Here is a 20,769-nt window from a genome sequence, read left to right as displayed (position 1 = left end):
TGGTAAGTGGTAATGGCCCATGCTTCACATGCCGTGACCTCACACAAGAGCTGACTGCACCCCCTCTGCCCTCTACCTGGGGTTCCCCAGGACCCCACCTTCACCCACTCACCAGCCCCACTGTTCCTCCAGGCAGGAATCTGCACTGCGGCGTATGAAATATTTAAGCCGCTTTTCTAAATATATACATTATTTAGCCTACAGTCTATAAAATATTTACACTGTTTGTCTCTCCCACCCCCAAATATCTGCATTATTTACAGTACAGATGGGGAAATAGTAGCCTATGGTTTTAGTCTGGTGCTTTCTTTCTCCTGTCCCCTTGTGTCCCTGGTGGGAGGGGAGGTGGCACAGGCTATGAGAGGCAACCGCAAGGGTTCCCTTGACCAAGTCACAAAGCCGTCCCTCAGATGTGTGAGAGAACCCGGTGGCCAAAGCCACAGGGACAGAGCTGTGGTCATACCTGGCACCAGGAGATTCAGGGGCAGATACTTCTGGGGGTTCTTCTGAACTCCAAGCCCAGAGCCCCACAACTGCTCCCAGAAGCTCGTCTATGGGGAGTCACCCCCACCTCCAGCTGATGTGATGATACTGTTCTAGCAACCTCTCAAACCCATCTACTGGATACTCACAGCCTTGTCTTTCTGTCAGTCCTACTCCCTAGAAAGAATGGGACTCAAGGTGGTATTTTTCTTGTTTAGAAGCCTTTGATTTTTAAAAATTATGTAAGTGGTATGTGCTTGTAACTAATAACTATTATTCAAAAGTAGACAAAGCAGAAAGTATATTGCCCTTTAATCCCATGTCTAAAGATAATCTCTGTTAACAGGTGCGGAGCCTTGCAAAACCATACAGGATGGCTTCCGTATATTATATTAAATGGGGCCACCCTATATAACCTGTTTTCTCTTGCTCACCACACAGAACGTCTTGGCCGTCTTTCCACGACAGCAACCGTAATTAACAGATTCCTCACCCTTGGACATTTGGGTCCTTCTCAAAGCTTTGTCATTACAATAGCAAGCAAGAAGCATGCCGAAGGGAAGTTTCAAAACTGGTCTTCGGCACATCAGGGCCAAAGTTAAGGATGAAACTCTGAGGGTTTCTGAGCATCCATCTCACTGTGCTAGAAGTCAGCCTATAGCACAGAGGTCAGTGGCTAAGAAAGGGACCCCAGAGCTGAGCACAGAGCAGCCCTCTGCAGCGCACCTGTCTTTAACTTAGAGACACCTGTGACGAGACACCCAGAGGGTGGGCTCAGCGCTCTCATCTCCTGCTAACTCGGGAGAGGTTGTCCCTGCCGCTGCCGCCTCCTCCCCCGCCCCACCTCCATCCCCCCTTGGGTACCTCTACTTACCCTGCCTCTGTTTTGAATCTCTAAAATAATGTGACAAGTTAATGACGGTACAATTATCTAAATGTTTAACAGACATGTTATCTAAGTGAGTCGGATTGAGATTCCATCCCGCTGACAATAAACATCAATGGTAGAGCAGAAAGCGATAGGCAAATTATAGCAAACCCTGCAATTTCAATGCTATTAAATTTGGAGGAATAACAGCCTTGAGGCCTGTAAACTCTGAATAAAATAGGCCCTTGTGTTTGTCCAACTATTAAATCAAAATGCTACCAACATCCTAGAAAAACAAGGCGATTTATGGCTTTTCAAGTTTCACTTACACATTGGTTTTTATTAACTCCTTTCTGTCATCGGGCAGTGGTGTGACACCAGGAAGAAGGGAGAGAAGCTGGAGGAGAAAGACTAAAGCAGCAACAGTGGCAGAGAGGAATCTAGGAGGAATAAGTGGGGGCCCCAAACGCGCAAGGAGAGGTGATCCGAGCAGGACGGGCATGTGCTGGGAACAGCAATCCGCACCCCAGCCCTGCCACTGGATGAGCTGTTTTGCTTATTTATTTATGTATGTATGTATCTATTTCTTTATTCGAGAGGCAGAGAGAGAACACGAGCACTCTCATCACCTGGTTCACTCCCCTGAACGCCCACAAGAGCCTGGGAAGTCAAAGCTGGCGGCCAAGAACTCCATCCAGGTCCCATATGGGTAGCAGGAACCCAATCACTTGAGCCATCCGCCACTGCCTCCCAGGGTCTGTATCAGCAGGAGGCTGGAATCAGGAGCAGAGCCAGGACTCAAATGCAGACACCCAAAATGAGACACAGGCATCTTAACCTACATCTTAACTACCAGGCCAAATGTCCACCCCAGGTGAGTCACTACTGAAACCTCTCGGAGCAGTACCACATTGAAGCCCACCAGTGGAGTTGGGGCGGCTCCATCGGATGCTACACCAAAAGCAACGGTGGGTGCCAGGCTCAGACCAAAGTCCAAATATTCATCCTCAAAGATCAGACTCTCTCCTCCCCCTCCAAATCCTCGTGCAGTTTTTAGAAGGCAAACGAGCCTCATCTCTGACCCACTGCTCAAACACAGCATTTACTGGAAACCTGGTTATGGAACAAGCTTCTAAATGAAGTGGGGGGAACACCTGTGTCCAGGCGAGGGGCGGAGACCACAGACCTCCACGAGGAGCAAGCAGCTGCAGTTCATGCTGCCCAATGTTTGGGCACTGAGGAGAGCGCAGCATCTTCAAAAAGTCTGTAGGAAGTGTGCACTGTGCAAAACTATCCACGGCTTCAAAAACTGCATCAAAATAAACACCTTTTAACTCCACTTATTCTAATTTTCCATGAACTTTCTAAAGTACTCTCACTTTACTGGGTCCTGACAAAAACCATCAGTGGTTAATCACCATTTACAGATATGAAAACTAAGGCTGAGAAAAAAATGGAGACCATCGAAACAAGACCAGAAACTCAGGCTGGGCTTAGAAACACAGAATCCCCCAAACAACGATTTTCCTTGCTCAATTCCCACATCTGATATGTGACAGAGGCAGAGAAACAAAGCAATTTGTCCCATGTCATAAAGCAAGTCCCTAGGAGAGCAGCAAAGACCCTAGTTCTCCTTTCTCCCAATTCGTTACTCCTTCCGAACGTCACACGGTGCCCCTACTCCAACAGCAATGCTCATCAGCATTGCTGCGACTGTGGGAGTGCATTAAGGATGGAGACCACGCGTGTCCCGCCCACACCTGCATCCCCCCTCAGCGCCCACCGTGTCTAGTCTAAGCAGATGCCCAGGATGCCTGCTGGGTGAATGCAGCTCAACCCAGTTCCAACCCAAAGCTACCATGGATCAATTCTCTGTTTCCAACTCCCCCAGCAGCCAACCACCACCAATTCCCTCAAAACACTGTCCAGAGTGGCAACACATTACATAAAAAGCTACGAGGGAGTAAGCACACAGGGGCCATTTAGGGCCATTTAGGGCGGTGAAACTACCCTGGGCGATACTACAGTGGTGGACACATGCCTTATCCATCTGTCTACACCCACAGAACACACAGCAGCAGGAGCAAACCCTGATATAAACCATGGCCCATGGGTGATAATGCCATGTCCATGTAGATTCAGTGTTGATGTGGGAGAGGATGCACACGATGAGGAATCCATGGGAACTCTATACATTCTCCTCAATTCTGCAACAAACCTAAAGCTGCTCTAAAAATAGAATCCATTCATACACACACACACACACACACACCAGTCCTAGGGGCCCTCGGGGGAGTCCTGGGAGCCACAAGGGTGAACAGTGGGGAAGCAAGCTGGCTGGTCTGGCCAGCAGGTGACAGCTGGGTTGTCACTCCTTACTCCACAGCAAACAGCTCCACCACAGCCGCCAGCCCTGTGCTTGGAAAATAAAACTCTATATTAGGCATCCAACATGCCTTTATAGTAACAGCGTGAAATTAGGCCAAGAGTAAATCTAGGCTGGGCACTGACTGTACGGCAGCAGCACATGACCTGCCCTCCCCAAGCGCCTGTGACGATCCGCGGCCGTTCTTGAACTTGAGCTTTCGCGTGTTACATTCCTTGGCACACGGTGTGAAATGCTATACAAATCCCCTCTGATATTTATAAAAGTCAAGTGCTATTATGTTTTCAACCTGCGTGGAGTATGCATGGCCACCTGATGCTTCCGTGTCCTGTCCTTCCCGGTACCCTCCCCCTGGGCCAGCCGTCTGAGGCTGGCTCTCTTCCTTTTATTTTCCATGCAAGGTTTTAGGTGGCTTCAGTTATTTCTCATCATCTGCACCTCTGCCTTCCTCCACCTCCACTGGGGCCGGGCACTGAGAGGTTGTCGGTAAGGGGAAGAAGCGGAGACAGAACAGTCGCTGGCCGTCCTACCGTTGTGGAACCGGCTCCTCGGTGCCCAGTACTGCCCCCATGCCAGAGCCAGGGCAGGCGAGTGCCAAGGTCAGCAGCTGCCCTGCGGGAAGTCATGCCACTGCACACCCTTTCAAAGTCCTCTGTCCCGGCCTGCTCCTCCTGCCACTGCAGAAAGGCCTCCAAACAAGGACTCCACTTTCTACCTTGAAGTTCAGAGCCACAGACAGTCCCTGAGGCTTCTCCTAAGCATCACGAACTTCTGGAGTGAGGGAGAGGCCAGTCTGAGCAGGCAGCAAGATCAAGGATGGAGACGAGATGCAGTTCTGAACCTCCACGGGGATGATCCCACAGCTGCAATGCATGCGTGCACGCATGCAAGTGTGCGTGTGTGTGTGTGCATGCACGCCCCCTAGCCTCCTTCACACTGAAAGGGAAAGAACCCTTCTGGCAAGGCTGTCTCCAGTGCCCACTTGCTCTTGGAAGGGAAGACAGCAGGTGCGCTGGCTGCCTCTGGACTCAAGACCCTCTCGCAGGCAACACGGAGTGGGTGGGAACCAGTACTGAAACATCTCCATCTGCTCCAGTGACTCCAGCTGTGACACAGGAATGGGGAAACTAAGTCAACTTTTTCTAGGCCAGTGAAAGAAAGCCCTCATTTTATGGTCTGAATGGAGAGTACCTTGGGCCGAAAGTCAGAACTTGTGGGCATCAACCGACTCCCATTTCTCAGTCTGAGCGGTTGTCCCCGGCCCTGCACAGGAGATTCGGTGGGGGAAAGGAGACAACATTCCCACAGGCACATGCTCTAACTCTGCCCTGGACTGATCTGCCTTAAATTTTCTGGGTCTCAGTTTTCTCCAGCAAAGACCAGGGGGACATGTCTGTGTTTTAGGGCTTTCCTGAAGACTTAAAATTGCAACTGGAAAGCACGTTGTCCCCAAAGCAAGTTCAACCTACTTACTCACTTCCTTCATAGCGCTGTGACTTTCTAGAAGACAGGGACTAGGTTTTGTGTACCATTATACATTGGGTCCACAAAGTTCTTGGCACATTGCAGGTCCGTAAAAACTTGGGAAGTAAGGAAGGAATGAAGGAATGGTGGGACAAACCAGCCCCATGGGCTACTCTCCTGCACTGCAAACTGGAGTCATCAACCTGGCTACCTGCCAAAGCAGGTTAGGCCCTGGGGGAGACAGCGGCTCTAGTTCCACCTAGTACCCTGGGCCTGAGGCAGCTGTCCTCGAGCTCCTAAAACCAGGGATGACCTTGGCCATCCTTTGCCTGCCTCTTTTCCTTGAGGAAAAAAAGGTGGGAAGAGATGGAAGGCCCTTCTTTGAAAAAGGCAGGGGGTCTACAATACTGGAGTTCCTAGCAATAGCAAACAGGGGCCAGCACCCTCACAGGAAACCCAACGTTTCTGAGCCCTCAAGGGCAGGCACCACTAAGGCCTCCTCTGAGATGTGACAGGGCCTGTGGTTGGTGCTCCTAGAGGCTGGTGCACCTGCCTGGTCCTGACCCCAGTTCAGCAGCCTGTCTGGCCTCTGTGTCCACTTCACCTATGAAGCTATTAGCAGGGGGTGGCTCCTCTGGGCTGCTTTGGGCATTCCCAGCCCCAGGGCCTTGGAGTCTATGACAGCGGTTCCATGAGACTGTTCAAAGCAGGGAACTTCATCCTGCTCTCACTTCCCTCAACTGCGCTTGGGAGGGCCCCAGTGGCTATGAGCTCAGTGGGTACACTGGCAATGTCCTCTTGGCCAGGCACATGGTTGAAGGCCCCACCTTCACCTTGGAAAGGCGGCTGCATGTGGTTTATGTTCTTCCGTTACCCTCACCATGGACAGGGTCCTCCCCTTCTTGCCTACCCCAGGGGAACCACTGTTCTCCACACCTCTGATGAAGACCACAATGAGGCAGTGACAGTGGTCACCACCCTTTCCCGAGCACCTGCTCCGTGCCAGGCCTGTATGCCGAGTGCTTGACATGGATTCAAAATAAATCCTCACAACACCCCTTCTCTGATAGATACCATTACTGTACTGACATTCCAAGCAGGACACCAAAGCTTACGGAAGTAGAGCAATTTGCCCGAGATCATAAAACTTGTAAGTGGTGAGGCTGGAATTTTAAACTAGACAGCTTGATACCAGATTCCAAGTTCTGGTTCACCGTGCATGAATACCCTGAACTTTACACTCTGACTTCAGGCTCCTTGAGGCCCTTCTTCTCGGCAGACTGCATGACAAACCTGAACTACCTTGCTAGCACCTTAGAGATCATCCCATCCACTCCCCCTGCCTGCAGGCAGCTCCATTTTCCCCAAGCAATCATTTCACACTTACCTCTCCTGCTTCCTGCCCGTCAGTCTCTATGGCCTGGCCCCAAGTGCAGCTCACAGGTAGGTAGGTGGCTGCTCTGAGTTCTCTTATCCCCAAGACCAGCTGAAGATGATCCCAGCCCGCAGTCAAGGCATCTCCCCTGCCCTCTAATTAACACCACCCTACCCTGCCTGTTGCCCCCAGGCCTGTTCAAGTCCCAAATGGGGACGTACAGTGGCCTGAACAACATTATGATTTGTAAAACCCACTCCTAATTAGTTTGACTTTGAATAAAGAGGGTAATTATTTTTAAATTTATTAACTGCTGCCTGGCCAGAGAAGTTTCCAGATCAAATGACATGGAGAAGCTATTTCTGTTCAGTGATGCAGCAATTTATATTACTGATCGGTCATTAGAACCCCTGGCACAAAACCACTTGTGTTTCCCGAGCCAGGACAGCGTCCGTGTGTCAAATTTCAAACCCAGGGTATAAATTAAGCCATTAATGGTATTTATCAGTTTATCTGGACTGAAAGAACTACTTACTAATTTAAGAGCTTCCCGATATAGAAGCCAGGAGGTACACTCGGCGCGCCTGGGAGCGTGCACGTGCGTGTATGTGTGCTTTCTCACTTTTATTTTACTGAACAGTGTAAAAACAATCCTGACGTGTAAATGAGGCACCGGCACCTCAGCAGCCGTCTCGCTGCTCATTCCTCACCGCTCTGCAACCCAAACATTTTGGAAGCAGCCGTGTTTTTGCAATATGTATTTGTCATAATATAAAAGGTGTAAAATGATCTCTGTTTATCTCCTCAAAGTCTTTGCTGTACCAAAACAGAAAATGGAAATGTGACAACAAAGTCTGAGCCCAGCCCGATTATGAGTGTGGCCTTCCCAAGCAACAGCTTGCGCCCATCAAGGTCTTGGGGGGTGGGGGGCAGCGAGCAAGGAGGACTCACACGCACCAGGACAGAAATCCTGCAGGTGTGCAACACACACACATGCACACAAGCAAGGAGGACTCACATGCTCCAGGACAGAAATCCCGCAGATGTGCAACACACACACACACACACACACACACATGAAAGTGAGGCTAAATGGGGTCAAAGGGTGAGATATAATGATGCCATTTGCTCATGACACTGGAATCGGTAATACTTTCTTCCACACTCATTTTCAGTATCAAGAATGCCTGTGGGACACCATACCACCACTCCACGCAACACTGCAGGTCAGCTCTATTAACTCTTAGGCATGGGACTCAGACTCAGTTTGATTCAGGGAAACCGTATCCAACCTCGAGAGGAGGACACAGCTATCAAGGTGTCAGAACTTCTTTATTAAATCAGTCATGGAGCTCCGCAAGACCACTGCCCAGGTCAGACCGGTGGGCTAAATGACTCCCTTAACTGCTTAGCCCAACAGCTAGACATGGTTCAGGGAGCTATGGAGTAGTAGGAAGGGCACCAAAGTTGGACTTGTGTCAAGTTCCAGCTCTCTACTTAGTAGTAGGCAGCTTCTAAGCTTCCATTTTCCCATCTATAAATGGGTATAATAAAGTGTTCATCTATCTTATTAAGCATTTATCTTAAATATCCTATAAATAAATGCTTAACAGTAGATGATGGCACAGGGCCTTGGGCCCCTACATGGGAGACCGGGATGAAGCTCCTGGCTTCAGGCTGACCAAGCCAGTCATTGTGGTCTTTGGGGATTTGGGGAGTGAACCAGCAGATGGATGACATCTCTCTCCCTCTCTCTGTAACTCTGCCTTTCAAATAAATAAATAAATCTTTTTAAAAAGAAAGAAAATAAATAAATGCTTAAGATATCAAAAATGCCAAGTGATATTAGCATGATTTTTACTCTTTGTAGTGCTCTCTCCCAACCCTGTCAGCTCTCCAATGACATCTGACAACCCACTTGGTTTTTCCCACTCCAAGAGCACAAGTGCTACTTTCCGCATTCTCTGTAGTCCAGCCTCTCTCTTCCTCCTGGGGCCACAGGAAGCAGTGCAGAGAGTGACAGAGGAGCTCTCCCCTGTGTGAGGAGGGATCCTGGGTGTCGCCTCTTTTTCAACCCTATACGGGTGGCAAAGCTGCTATAGTCTCTGCCCTTAGTACCTAGCACAATGCCTGCCCCACACTAGGCGGTGGCTAATGCTCCACAGCGCTGGGGGAACTTGCCCTGGCTCATACTCGGGCTGAAGGGGAGGCACTGTCAAAGCCTACTCCTTGCTCTCTTGCTCCTTATCCCACTCCTCCCCCTTTAAGAGCTCAGTTTACTCAAGCTTTATTGGGCAAGACACGTGTGGAGTACTGAAAGTCAGCCACGTTTTCCTCTATCCAAGCAGGTGTGCCAGGCAGCTGACCTCCCTCTGGTGGACTCTCCCTTGTGCAGCAGGGAAGCCCCAAACCACAAGGACTCTGGGTCAAAGATGAGTTCTTGCACCAGCCTCAGGTTGCTCACTTTTTTCAAGAACAGAGAATACTGCTGCAGTGGTCACCACCTTATTCCCAGCATGTGCGGGGTCCATAAGTGGTGCTTAGTACGGGTCTGGAGTCCACGTGGTTGTAACCTGCCCAGGTACTCACCACTTGGAGGCTCGGTTTTTCCCCTGCCCCTGGATGAGAGGGCAGCTTGCTCCACGCTTCTACAGTTTAATCCGGATGGATGGCATGAAGCTGCCTGGCAAAGCTGGCTCACAGCTCAGTCTCCCCAACTCCCCAAGTGAGAATTTCAGAGTGGGATTCCAGGTACAAGTGGTCTCACAGTAAGAAAGTGGCTGGCACCCTGGGAGACCTGGTGTGCCCCTGGCTTTCATGACAACCAGAGCTACAGTCCTGAGCATCATAAGGTCAGACAGAGGAGTGAAGAAGCCATTGTGCACCCAGCCAGTTGAGCCTCCAGACGATGGCAACCTCAGCCACCACGTGACTGCAACCCAGAAGACAGACTTCAAGTGAAAACCGTCCTGCAGAGCCCAGTCAGCCCGCTGGACTGTCAGAGCTAAGGGCACTTTGCTGCTTTAAGCTGCCATTGGAGTTCAGACAGTCCCTGGGGTCAGTGCTTAACACAGGAGCCACAGCAATCTTTGATACACATAAATTGTCATGTTTCTCCCACTCAAAACCCTCCAGCAGGCTTTTTTTTTTGTCATGCTTCTCTATAAATGTGTGTGTACATAGATAAAGAAGTATGCATGTATACTATATCTCAGCAAAGCTATGTCTGTATGAAGTGGTACATGTGATGCCAGTGACATGGCACATAGCAAAGCTCATTTATAGACAAACACACATGCACCTGACAGATACTACACACACCATTCAATATGTAGCATATGCTTTTAAAGTTATAGTTCAGTGGATTATAATATATTTGGAGTTGTGCCACCACCACTACAATCAATTGTTAAGTATCTTCATCACTCCAAAAAGAAATTTTGGCTCCAGCATCAGTCGCTCCCCATCCACCCCTCTACTCCCCTAGCCTCTGGCATCTACTGATTTACTTTGCACCTCTCTGGGTTTGCCTACTGCAGATGTTTTACTTGGATGGGATCATAAAGTGTGTGACCTTTCCTGCTTGGCTTCTCTCACTGGGCAGGTGAGTGCTCACCCATCCCTACTGTAGCATGAGATAGTGTCCACTCCTCTCAATGGTCAAATCCTATTCCGCTATATGGACACGCCACATTTGCTTAATCCATTTATCAGTTGATAGACATTGGGTTGTTCCTATTTTCAGCTATTATGAATAAAACTACTATGAACAGTCACGACCAAGTTTTTGTGAGGACATATGTCTTCCTATCTCTGGGGCATACATACACCTAAGAGGAACTGCTCTATCATATGGTAATTCTATGTTCAACTTTTTAAGGACCTGTTTTCCAGAGGGGCTCCACCATCTGCCCTCCTCTCCCACCATTCGCACTCACTGCCTGATCTCTGACCACATTGCCCTTCATGCTGTTCCTTGGACCTGTCCGGCTCAGCCCAGCCTCGGAGCTGCTGCAAGCACCTGTTCACTTTGCTCATCCTTTCTCACTGCCTCACTTTAGGACCCTGCTCAGATAATCACCTTCTCAGACAGGCCTTCTTCCCTGACCATTTTTCCAAAACACCCATGTTCTCTCTCTCATCCTCTACCTCTTATCCTGCATTGTTCTTCCTAGTAGCACTTATTATAGCCTGATGTTACAGCATAGTTATTTGCTGACACTGGCTCTCAACTTTCAGTTCCATGAGGGCCAGGAATGTTGCCGGACTCATATACTGCCCTATCTTCAATGCCTGCCGAGTGTTGGACACCTGGTAGGAACTCAATAAATATTTATTAAACACAGCTACTACTTTTTGCTAAGTGCTAACTGTAAGCCAAGCATTTTGTAAAGTGCCTCGAATAAAATATTTCATCTCCACAACAACCCTATGCTATGAGGTAGACACTATTGTTATTCCATTTTTACTAAGAAACTCAAAATAAAAGAGTTTAAATAATTTATGCATGGTTCCACAAACAGGAAGTGGTAGTGGAAATTAAACCCAGGCCGTCTAAGCCCTGAACTACGAGGCTCCACCCTACTCATCCCTACTGCAGACTGTGGCTTTCCCTCCTTTGAGCCCCAGTCTCCTCGTCTATGACGTGGGAACAGTGACTGAAGGAACTGACCAAGCGGGATCACGCACAGTACTGAGGACAGTGGCTGGCACACCCTGGGCACTCGGCAAGTGGGAGCTGCCACGATGATGGCACCAGTTACAATGATGCGAAGATGCTGATGCTGTGAATCAATGCTGTGGCATCCAATCGAGCTTCGTCATCATTAGCAAACGTGCTTAGAAAACATGCTTGTGTACGTACTGATTTCCTGCAGACAATGGCTCAAATCTTGCAGAGGGAAAACCAGCCCACTGTGGCCACACAAGAGTTTCAGAATTTTTTATCTGATGGATAATGAGAGGTTCCTTAACTGTTCACCAAGGCTTAGCTCACATCACGGACGGCCTAAGGCCTCAACAAAGGCATAGTAGGTGCCTCCATGAAGAAGAAAGCTCGGGGGTCTGTTACAGACAGAGGTCTCAGCCTAGATCCCAGGAGCTCTTCTTACGGAGCAAGGTCCACACTTGCCAATCCCTGCCCAGCCAGCCCTGCACAGGAGAGCAGCTGCTACTGGCAGAAGCCCAGCCCCACTCACGGCTCCTCCAGAAAATGACTGGCTACCCCGTTTTCTACAAGGAGACTGCCCCTGAGATACTTCATACCCATGTGCTCTTGGCCTGTAGGATACCTGCAGAACGGGAAGCAAAGGGAACTCACCGGTGTGGGTCTGCCTGTGCGTCTCCAGGGCGTCCTCCTTGGAAAACTGGGCTCCGCACTGATCACAGACAAAGGCTTTGGCACCCGCTGAAAGGAAGGAGAGGCCATTAGCATGAGGGCGATACTCCAGTAGCACAAGGCGGGTCCTGGCCACCATCACAGGACAGGAAAGAGGGCTGGTCACTTGTGAAGACCCACAGTAGGGAGTGATGTGTGGCCCCGGCAGCCGGCCCAGGCCCTCATCCAAGAAGTAACCACCCACCTAATTTACTCTCTGCCCTTGTCCAGGGGTCACCCAGAGAACAGGGACACAATCAGAACACCCAAGATGCACAGGGAGGAGTCCAGGCAGGACACCCCAGGAAGAAGGGGGATTCTGAAGGGCCAGCTCCAGGTAAGGACAGAAAGGAGTAAATGGCTCCCACGACGGGGAACTGGCACCCTGCGGCCTACATCACGCTTTAGGGGAAGGCAGAAATTGCTAATACATCTCTGCTTGGATGTCCCCAGAACTTCTGACGTGGCGGATCCAAAACTCAATTCCCCAGCTGCCCCCAACCACCTACACCTGACCCTTTAAACCCTGAGTGCCTTGAGTTCAAGCCCAGCCCCTGCCTCACTTCACCGCCTCTCTGTGTGCTCAGCTCAGCTCTCCTGTCTTTCACACTCCACTGCTGTTTCTACTTCTTCTCCCCTTTCCTTGTCACTAGGCCTCCGCACCTCCCACCCATCCTCTGCCTCTGACACTCTCCCCTCTGCCCCTGGCCCCTGGGGTGTAGCCGGAGCTTCTGCTCATTGCAGAGGCATCAGCTGCAAGACCTGTGCCTGGGTGAGGCGACCCTTTCTGATGTCCCATTGCACCCTGTATGACCCAGATCACAGCCCGGGCCATGCTCTACTCTAAACACCTGTGGGCCTGTCCCTCTCTGCAACCTTATTCAGGACGCTGTCACCTTGTGCACAGCTGTCTGCCTGACACACATGGAGCTTGTTACCAAACACATCCTGTGGATAAACAAAACCAACTCGGTGCACCTCCGTGTAATAAAACTGCTTAGAACCACAATCTGCAAGGCTCAACGTGACAACACCACCGGGGCAAGACCAAACAGTGCTTTCTACCATTGCCTAATAGTCTTCAAGACTCTAACACGGCATCTAATCCCAGGGTCACCTGTCACAAGCCTTAGCGTTTTCCCTTCCAGTGTCTTCTCGAGGGAGCTCTTCTACTGCATTTGGAGAATGGCCACCCCCTCCAGGCCTTTGCGGTGTTATGTCTTGCCTGCAGCACGCTAAGACTCTAGGGGTTTCCACACCACCAGCTACCCTGGGATGCACCCACCAGTTGCGGGCTTCTTGAAGGCCAATTTTCACACGTCCTCATTCAAGAAGATGCGATGGCTCACACCGAGTATGAAGTCTCTACCTGGCCCCAAGACCTCCTACAACCCACGTCGGGGAGCCGTCGAGCTCCACAAATAGGCCGTCCCCCCTCGCCCTCTCTGAATGGGGCTCGGCCCTGCAGGAATCTCCCCGCTCTTCCACCTATTCCAAATCCATGCAGTTTCTAGGGCCAGAGTGTGTGGACACTGCTCCCCAGACTCTCACTGCTCCACCCTTTCCCATCTGCACTGTACCTGTTCCTTTCAACCTGCCTCAGCACCCCCCCCCTTGTTTTTTACTGTGCCTGTGTGTTTTCTGTATCAGAGCCTCCATAGAGCCAGAACTACTTCTTACACCGAGTAGCAGTCCTTAGTACTAGTTTCAAACCACCACAGATTTCCCCAGGCTTTACTACATACCAGACATGATGCTACGTGCTTAACGTGTACCATAACCTAACAACAACCACTGAAAGTACACTCCACTGCGACACCCACTTAGCACACGGCTACACTCAAACGCAGAGAGGTTAAGGACTCTGCCCAGTGTCACACAGTGGGTAGCAGTGAAGCTGGGCTCAAACCCAGGCAGCCTGGCCTCAGAGCCCTCACTCTGGATCCCTCTGCCCTCCAGACCCCTTACATGTGCAAAGATGCATGCAGAAAAGGGTGGAGGCCCTGCTCCCTCTTCTTGGCTCAAACAGGAAAGAAAAGGAAACCCAATTTACCATTTTATACATCGGGGCTTTGTGTAAAATTGGATTTGGAAAAATGGTTCCACTACTTACAAGTCTGAAAACCTGTGTCTTGGAATATTAGCAGACACTTAAGGAATATAACTCACGAGGCGCACTGTATAAGCACAGACTTAAACGGCGATGGAGCGGGCGATCTGGCCAGTGGAGCACGTGAGAACCCTCCTGCAGGTCTGGAATGTGAGGTCCTACGAGGACACGGACTGTGTCCATCTCATCAATGCCCAATTCCTAATGACAAGCAGGATGTAGTCTAAATAAGAGCTCAACAAATAAGAGTTGTCTGAGTGAATAAATGAGTGATCAAGTACCCCGAGGAAGACACGAAATTGCTCTTCCTGAACAGCATTAAAAATAAATATTGTCATTCGTCTTAGGTGGCTAGCATTGAATTTCACCTGGTGGCAGGGAGAATCTCATGATGACCTCTGGGTGTCCCTCCAAGCTGCAGGCCACCCTTGGCCAAGCACCTGGTGCGTGGCTCACAGAGCTTTGAAGAAGGAGCCAAGACAATTCCTACCATGGATGACGTTGAGGCAGCTACACTGTGTTTGCAGAGGTAGCCGTTGGGAGCACGTTCATCTCCAAGTGCAGAGTGGGCCAGGGTAGGGAAGTGGGGGCTGGAGGCAGCTGCGCTTCCCTCCAATTAGAAACGACACCCCCCCCCCCAAGTCCCAAATCATTAGGTACCAATGATTTTCCGTGGATCTGCAAGGGATCTGATTTTCATCGTATTTCTTTCTTCGCTTGGCCGTTCTCACGGCTCCCTATAGAAGGGGTGGGGGGCAAGGAGGGGAGCGTAGGCTGGGAAGGGACGGGCGCCCGTGGGCTCAGCCTCGGGCCGCAGCCCTGCAACCCAGCGAGATGCCTGACGATATGAGGGCTTCAAAGGGCGATGGGGTGGAAGGCTTCTCGGAAAACTGCCACCCGTGCCCCTGTAGCAGCTTCTCTCTTTAATGACTGCGAGGCAGAGAGAGAGGAAGGAGGGTGGGTAGGAAATAAAGGGCCGGATGTGCGCCAGCAGACAAGTTCAGATGAAGATGTGCACACGGTGTAGTCCAGGGTGCTGGCTGGGCCCACGCCTGACCACATCTGGTCCCCTTCAAAGCCCTCCCCACTCCACCCACACGTGCTGAAGTCATGGAATCAGGTTGAGTGTGTGAAAGTGCCCTGTCCTCATCACACGGGGAGACTACAGCTGCTGGCTCCCACTGCCAGCCCCGATACTCCTCCTGCCCCCACCCACGGAGACTATGACCTCCCCCCGCCCCCACGCCAGCTCTCCAGGGTGAGCCAAGCAGCAAAGACAAGCACTTCTGCAGCTACAGGAGCCTAGCAGAGAGAACCAGACGGAATTCTCTCTCCCAAGCACGCTGGTGCCTTTAAATTGTCTCCGTAATGGCTGGCTCAGAGGCAGAAATATTTGGCAGCCCTGAAATTAAAAGTGATAAATTTCCTCGCCAAGCTTTGATCGATAATAGAGGCCTCATCTGTTAATCAATAAGACAGTCTCTGCCTGTTTACTGTGCATATGTTGTTCGCTGCTGCCTTCAGGATGATGTCAGGTTTGCATTCAAAGCAACTCGAGTGTGTATAAACCACATGGCTATTCCCAAAATGCATTACGGTGACATCATGCAGCCGCTCATACATTTATAAAGCATCAATGGCGGGGTGGCAGGGGAGGGGAGGAGGTCATGCCAGCTGAGCACGACAGGTGCACGTGGACCTAGGAGGGGCGTTTACTCCACAGCATTTCCTGGGGCTCATCCTGGAGAGGGGAGAACTCTGGGGATGCAACTCCGAGACGGCCAGGACCCCCTTATACCCTTCCTGCACACGGGGGCTGGTGCTGGGAGGTGCACTGAGTACAAAAGGGAGATCACAGAAAGCAAACCAAAGAGATGGAATCTTGCCCGCATGGAGCTTGCAGTCCAGAGGAGATGGCTGGCTTTTTTTTTTTTAAGCAAGCAAATATAAGGGAGGCCTGGTAGTGATAAGTGATCAAGAAAGGAAGAGGGATAGAGGATGGCACAGGCTACCATTTTACATGAGCGGCTGGGGAAGACCTCTCTACAGAGCTGATGTCAGATGAGAAGTGAAGGCAGCAGGAAACTCTCTGAAGACGTCCACTCCAGGCAAAGCAGAACAAGGAGGCCGGCAGGATGGACAGAGTCGGGGAGGGGCCAGTGGGAGACAGAGGCAGGGCAAGGGATCGACGGCAGGTAAACACATTTTTTATTAAGATTTATTATTTGAAAGGCAGAGCTGCAGTGGGAGGAGATCTTCCATCCACTGGTTCACTCCCCAAGTGGCTAGAACAGTCAGGGCTTAGCCAGCCCAAAGCCAGGAGCTTCTTGCAGGTCTCCCACTCGGGTGGCAGGGGCCCAAGGACTTGGGCCATCTTCTACTGCTTTCCCAGGGCATTAGCAGATGGGACTTGAACCGGTGCCCATATGGGAAGCTGGCATCACAGACGACAACTACCTGCTATACCACGATGCCAGCCCCTAGGGAGAGAAATTAAACAGCAGTAGGAGCACAGCAGGAAGATGAAGTGAGCTAGCCTCATGCCATCCCCTCTAGGAATCACAGATCCCAGTGAACCCAGGAAGAGAACAGCCAATCCAGAGCCAATCCAGAGCCAATCCAGGGAGAACAGCGTTTCAGAATTGACTTAGCTGCTCACTGATGTGGACATGACATCAGTCATCACGCCTCAATGAGCCTGTTTCCAATCTGTAAAATGGGCTTGAGCCTATCTGTCTGCCTCACAGAGGCTGCTCTGAGGACCACAGGAGGCAGGGATGTTACTGAATACCAAACTCCTTGCTAATCACAAAGTACCCTGCAGACATGAGACTCGTATCACTGATGCTATGTGTGCCTCCGGAGGCAGTGGTTCGGGGTTAAGAACCCTGGGTTCGAATCCAACAGAGCAGAGGTCAAATCCCAGTGAGCGAGACACCAGCCAGGACCCTCAGAGTCACCTAACCTCTATGAGTCTGTCTGCAAAATGGAAACAGCAAGAGGACATTCCTCAGAGGCTTGACACAAGGTAGGTAAAGTGCTGGGCCCTGCACGTGGCCTGCACGTGGCCAGCACGTGTGCAGAACCTGTAAAGTAGTGGTTACCATCACCACCAGTTGTGACTCTTTAAAGAAAGAACTCCCTCCGTGCAATTAGAGTAGGATTGATTTTGCTGAAATTCAATGGACAGTTATGTGGGAGTCATTTATCTTGTACAAAGTGAGTCTCACATCTGTAAAGACATATTTCACCACACCACACATGCACACACCCTTGTCCCTCTAATTTGAGGTGAGTGATTGTTTTGTGGAGTGGAGCAGAAACATCTGTCATCAGACCCGTATATCCATATCAGTGGCTATTCACAAACCTGTCTCCCGAATCCCCCCCAGCCGCCCCCACCACGAGCCCCAGAAGCCCATCCACCACCCAGTGTTCCTGGCTCTGTCCGTCTTCCCCAGCCGACTGTAGCGCCGAAAAGCAAGTGAGCATCCGCCCTGGCTCTGCCACACCCCTGGCGCCTGGCCCGATGTGCACCTCAAGCCCACTGAACACTCATTAAGCAGACCCTCAGGCAGGTTCTTGGTGCTGAAGTGGCCTGGGAAGGGGGTGGTGACCATGGAGGGCACTGCCAAGCTGTCCCCTAGGGGGTGGCAGAGTCCTTATTCTACAAACTCTGGGCTCTCTACTGCCTCTCTTTGAAACATTCAAGGACACAGCCTCTGGCTGGAGCTCAGGCCAGTCTCAGGGAGAAGAAAGCCAAGGTTAGGAAGGGGGCTGTCTCTGCCTCTACAGCAGGACCTCCAGCCTGGCCGGCCACACACTCACTCTGGCAGCAAGCAAACAGCCCCACCCGGCCACGCATCCAGTGGCCTTCCTGTCCCCAGGCAGACCCCGCAAGGCTAGAGAGCACCCCAGACTGGCTGGCAGTGATCTGCTGGGAGACTCCTTCATCCCTACCCCAGGCACTGAGCTCATCTGAGAGTCAGTGTTCCCAGCTGTTAAAGAGACAGGCAGAGGAGCCTGTGCTGTGGCATGGAATGGTAAGCCTCCGGCTACAGTGTCAGCATCCCATACAGGCACCGGTTCAAGTCCTGGCTGCTTCATTTCTGATTTGGCTCCCTGCTAATGCACCCTGGAAAGCAGTGGAAGATGGCCCAAGTGCTTGGGCCCTTGCACCCACGTGGGAGACCTGGAAGAAGCTCCTGGCTCTGATCGGCCCAGCCCTGGCCTTTGCAGTCATTCAGGGAGTGAACCAACAAACAGAAGATATCTGTTTCTCTCCTTCTATCCCCTTTCAAATAAATGAACTAAACCTTGGAGGTGGGGTGCGCAGATAGACAGACATCCCGTGCCTGCCAGTCCCCCAGGGCCCTGTAGAAGAGGGCTCAAGGATGCTCGAGGGATGGCTGACAGTCGGGGTTTTCCTGACTCCTAGTTTGCTCTCATTTCCCCCTAACTTCCTGACTCTTCCAGGAGGTTAGACAGGGGCTAAAGGAAGATGGTTGAGAGCAGGTTATAATTTGGTGACAAGACGACACGGACACTATAAATCCACTGGACGCTGAGGCTGCGCTGAGTCTGCCAGCCCCGGGGCAGCGTTCACTCTGTGCTAAAGCTCACTCCGACTTGCGTGCAGGAATCAAAGGAGGAAGCAGACAGGAAAGCACAAACACAGAAAGCTTTCTCTAAATGCCAGGATCCCAGCCACAACAGAGCTGAAATGCAGCAGAGGCTGGGGACAGCTCCCCTCAGCTACCCCACACACACACCCCAGCCTCAGCTACCCCCACCACACACACACACACACCAGCCTCAGCTACCCCCACCACACACACACACACACACACACCCCAGCCTCAGCTACCCCACCACACACACACACACACACACACCAGCCTCAGCTACCCCACCACACACACACACCCCAGCCTCAGCTACCCCACCATCACCACCACACACACACCCCAGCCACCACCTCTGGACTCTCTCCTTGCCCTAACCAGAAACGGGGTCAGAGGATCCTGCACATTGAGGAAGGGGTCAATGACGCTGAAGGCATCTGAGGAGTGGGGTCTCTTCCAGGATACCAGGCAGAAGCCAATGAGAGACAGACAGAAGCCCTCAAAGCCCTCCCTCTCCCAAGCCTCTCCCCGCCTCGTTCTGCGATAATAAGGAAAACACAGAAAGCAAAGGAAGCACTGGAAAAACACGCCACGTTTGCCAGCATCCAATGTGGAGTGGTGTGTCCTTTTTTTTTTTTTTAATTCCTTGAGATTTTAAAATAAACATCTTGACTGTTCTGATGAGATATGCATGCCTGCTTACATAAGGAAGTACAGAGTGTACCCAACAGCAGACCCAAAAAAAGCCCAAGCTGTCAGAACAATGAGTACAGACGCAGAGCACTTTACAGCAGGCCACAGTGTACAGTTTTATTTACAGTACCTCTTATCAGACGGAGAACAGTACACTGGCTGCCCATTCCAAAGGCCAGCACTGCGTGTTCTTTCCCTCCAGGGGATCTGTGCCCTGGGGAGGAGCTGCAGGCACGCTTGCTCCCCAGCTCTTGCACGCTCGCTCGCTTGCACGCTCCTTCTCCTTTATCAACAGAGTGAAAGCCCCAGCACCGGGGTTTCTTTCAGAGGCAAAAGGGGAAGCAGGTGGGCCATGCCGGCTGCCTGGAAAACCACCAGCCCTATCAGCCGGCGCAGGTTGTAGCTGTGGTGGACGATGCCGTGGGGGAAGGCCTCCTGGACTGAGCAACAGAGAGAGGGGAGACGCCTGGGGTTGACGGCGGCTGGTTTTCAGATCTCTGGAAGTCAGCCTCTCACCGGTGACCTGGGCAACAGCTGACAGCTTGTGTTTGGCTTCACAGCCCTTTTGGAGGAGACAAGTCCTCGGAAGACACCAAGGGGAAATGCTGAAGCACCTGCTTGCCTACCCAATAAACAGCAGGCTCCCAGCAGGCTCCATTGCACTGGGGTCCTGAGCTCCCACTCTCACCGAAAGAACACAAGTCCACCTCCTCAGCCAAGGAGGCTTGCAAAGCTCCCTCCTTACCACTTAGAGCGCCACCAGGTAATCCACAGGCTGAGCCACAGGCACGGCCAGTACATGCACACAACCACGCAGCATAGCAGCTGGGGCCGTGCCTGCTGCAGTCAAACTCAGAGGCAAGCCAGCTCCACCATTTCCAGGGGCCACCTAGGCCAGCAAAGTATCTTTTCTGGGTTTGTTTTGTCCGAGCTCAGGTTATCTACATTACAAAGTTGGGTGAGTGATGATTCATTGAAATACTAAGAAGGTACTTCAAAAAAAACTCAAAAAACTCAAAAAAAAACAGCGAAATAGAATTAAAAGCTTATTTTTGTGCTAAAAAGGTGAAATCCATGCATCTGAGAGGTCTCCAAACTTTGCATATTACAGGAAAACTATCCATGGATTTCAAAAAAATTTTTGCACCAAAACAAATGTATCTTTTAATACAAGATGTTCCCATGAACTTTTGAAGTCCTGGCATACAGTAACTGTCTCACCACCGTCTCATCATGACAGCTATTATTTTATCCCCAGCGTCACTGTATGAGACACACATAAACATCAAATGCATGCAATAGATGTATCACAACATTGAAAATATCCTTACCACTCCTGCTCAGACAAAGCAGAAAAGAAGGGAAAGAGACGTGCCCTGTGACCAAGC

General features: G+C 51.1%; 1 protein-coding gene and 1 long non-coding RNA gene across 5 annotated transcripts in view; both read right to left on the bottom strand.

Annotated features, from left to right (window-relative positions):
- Positions 1-20,769, bottom strand: part of ZBTB16 (zinc finger and BTB domain containing 16) — a 186,450-nt gene that overhangs the window by 50,316 nt on the left and 115,365 nt on the right. For all 4 annotated transcript variants that reach the window (XM_002708425.6, XM_089312848.1, XM_017343233.4 and 1 more), the window contains exon 4: positions 11,897-11,983. In XM_002708425.6, the coding sequence (XP_002708471.1) occupies positions 11,897-11,983 (87 nt within the window). The remainder of the gene's footprint in view (positions 1-11,896; positions 11,984-20,769) is intronic.
- On the bottom strand, positions 1,902-6,708 carry LOC149128539 (uncharacterized). Its single transcript, XR_016220243.1, has 2 exons — positions 6,589-6,708; positions 1,902-4,842 (listed from the first exon to the last, which is right to left on the bottom strand). It is a non-coding gene; the product is annotated as an uncharacterized LOC149128539 (long non-coding RNA).

The sequence above is a fragment of the Oryctolagus cuniculus genome, chromosome 1 (genome assembly GCF_051225735.1).
Source record: "Oryctolagus cuniculus isolate XC-2025 breed Fujian yellow rabbit chromosome 1, ASM5122573v1, whole genome shotgun sequence".
In the NCBI taxonomy this organism is placed as follows: domain Eukaryota; kingdom Metazoa; phylum Chordata; class Mammalia; order Lagomorpha; family Leporidae; genus Oryctolagus; species Oryctolagus cuniculus.
This window is presented reverse-complemented; position numbering and strand designations above follow the sequence as displayed.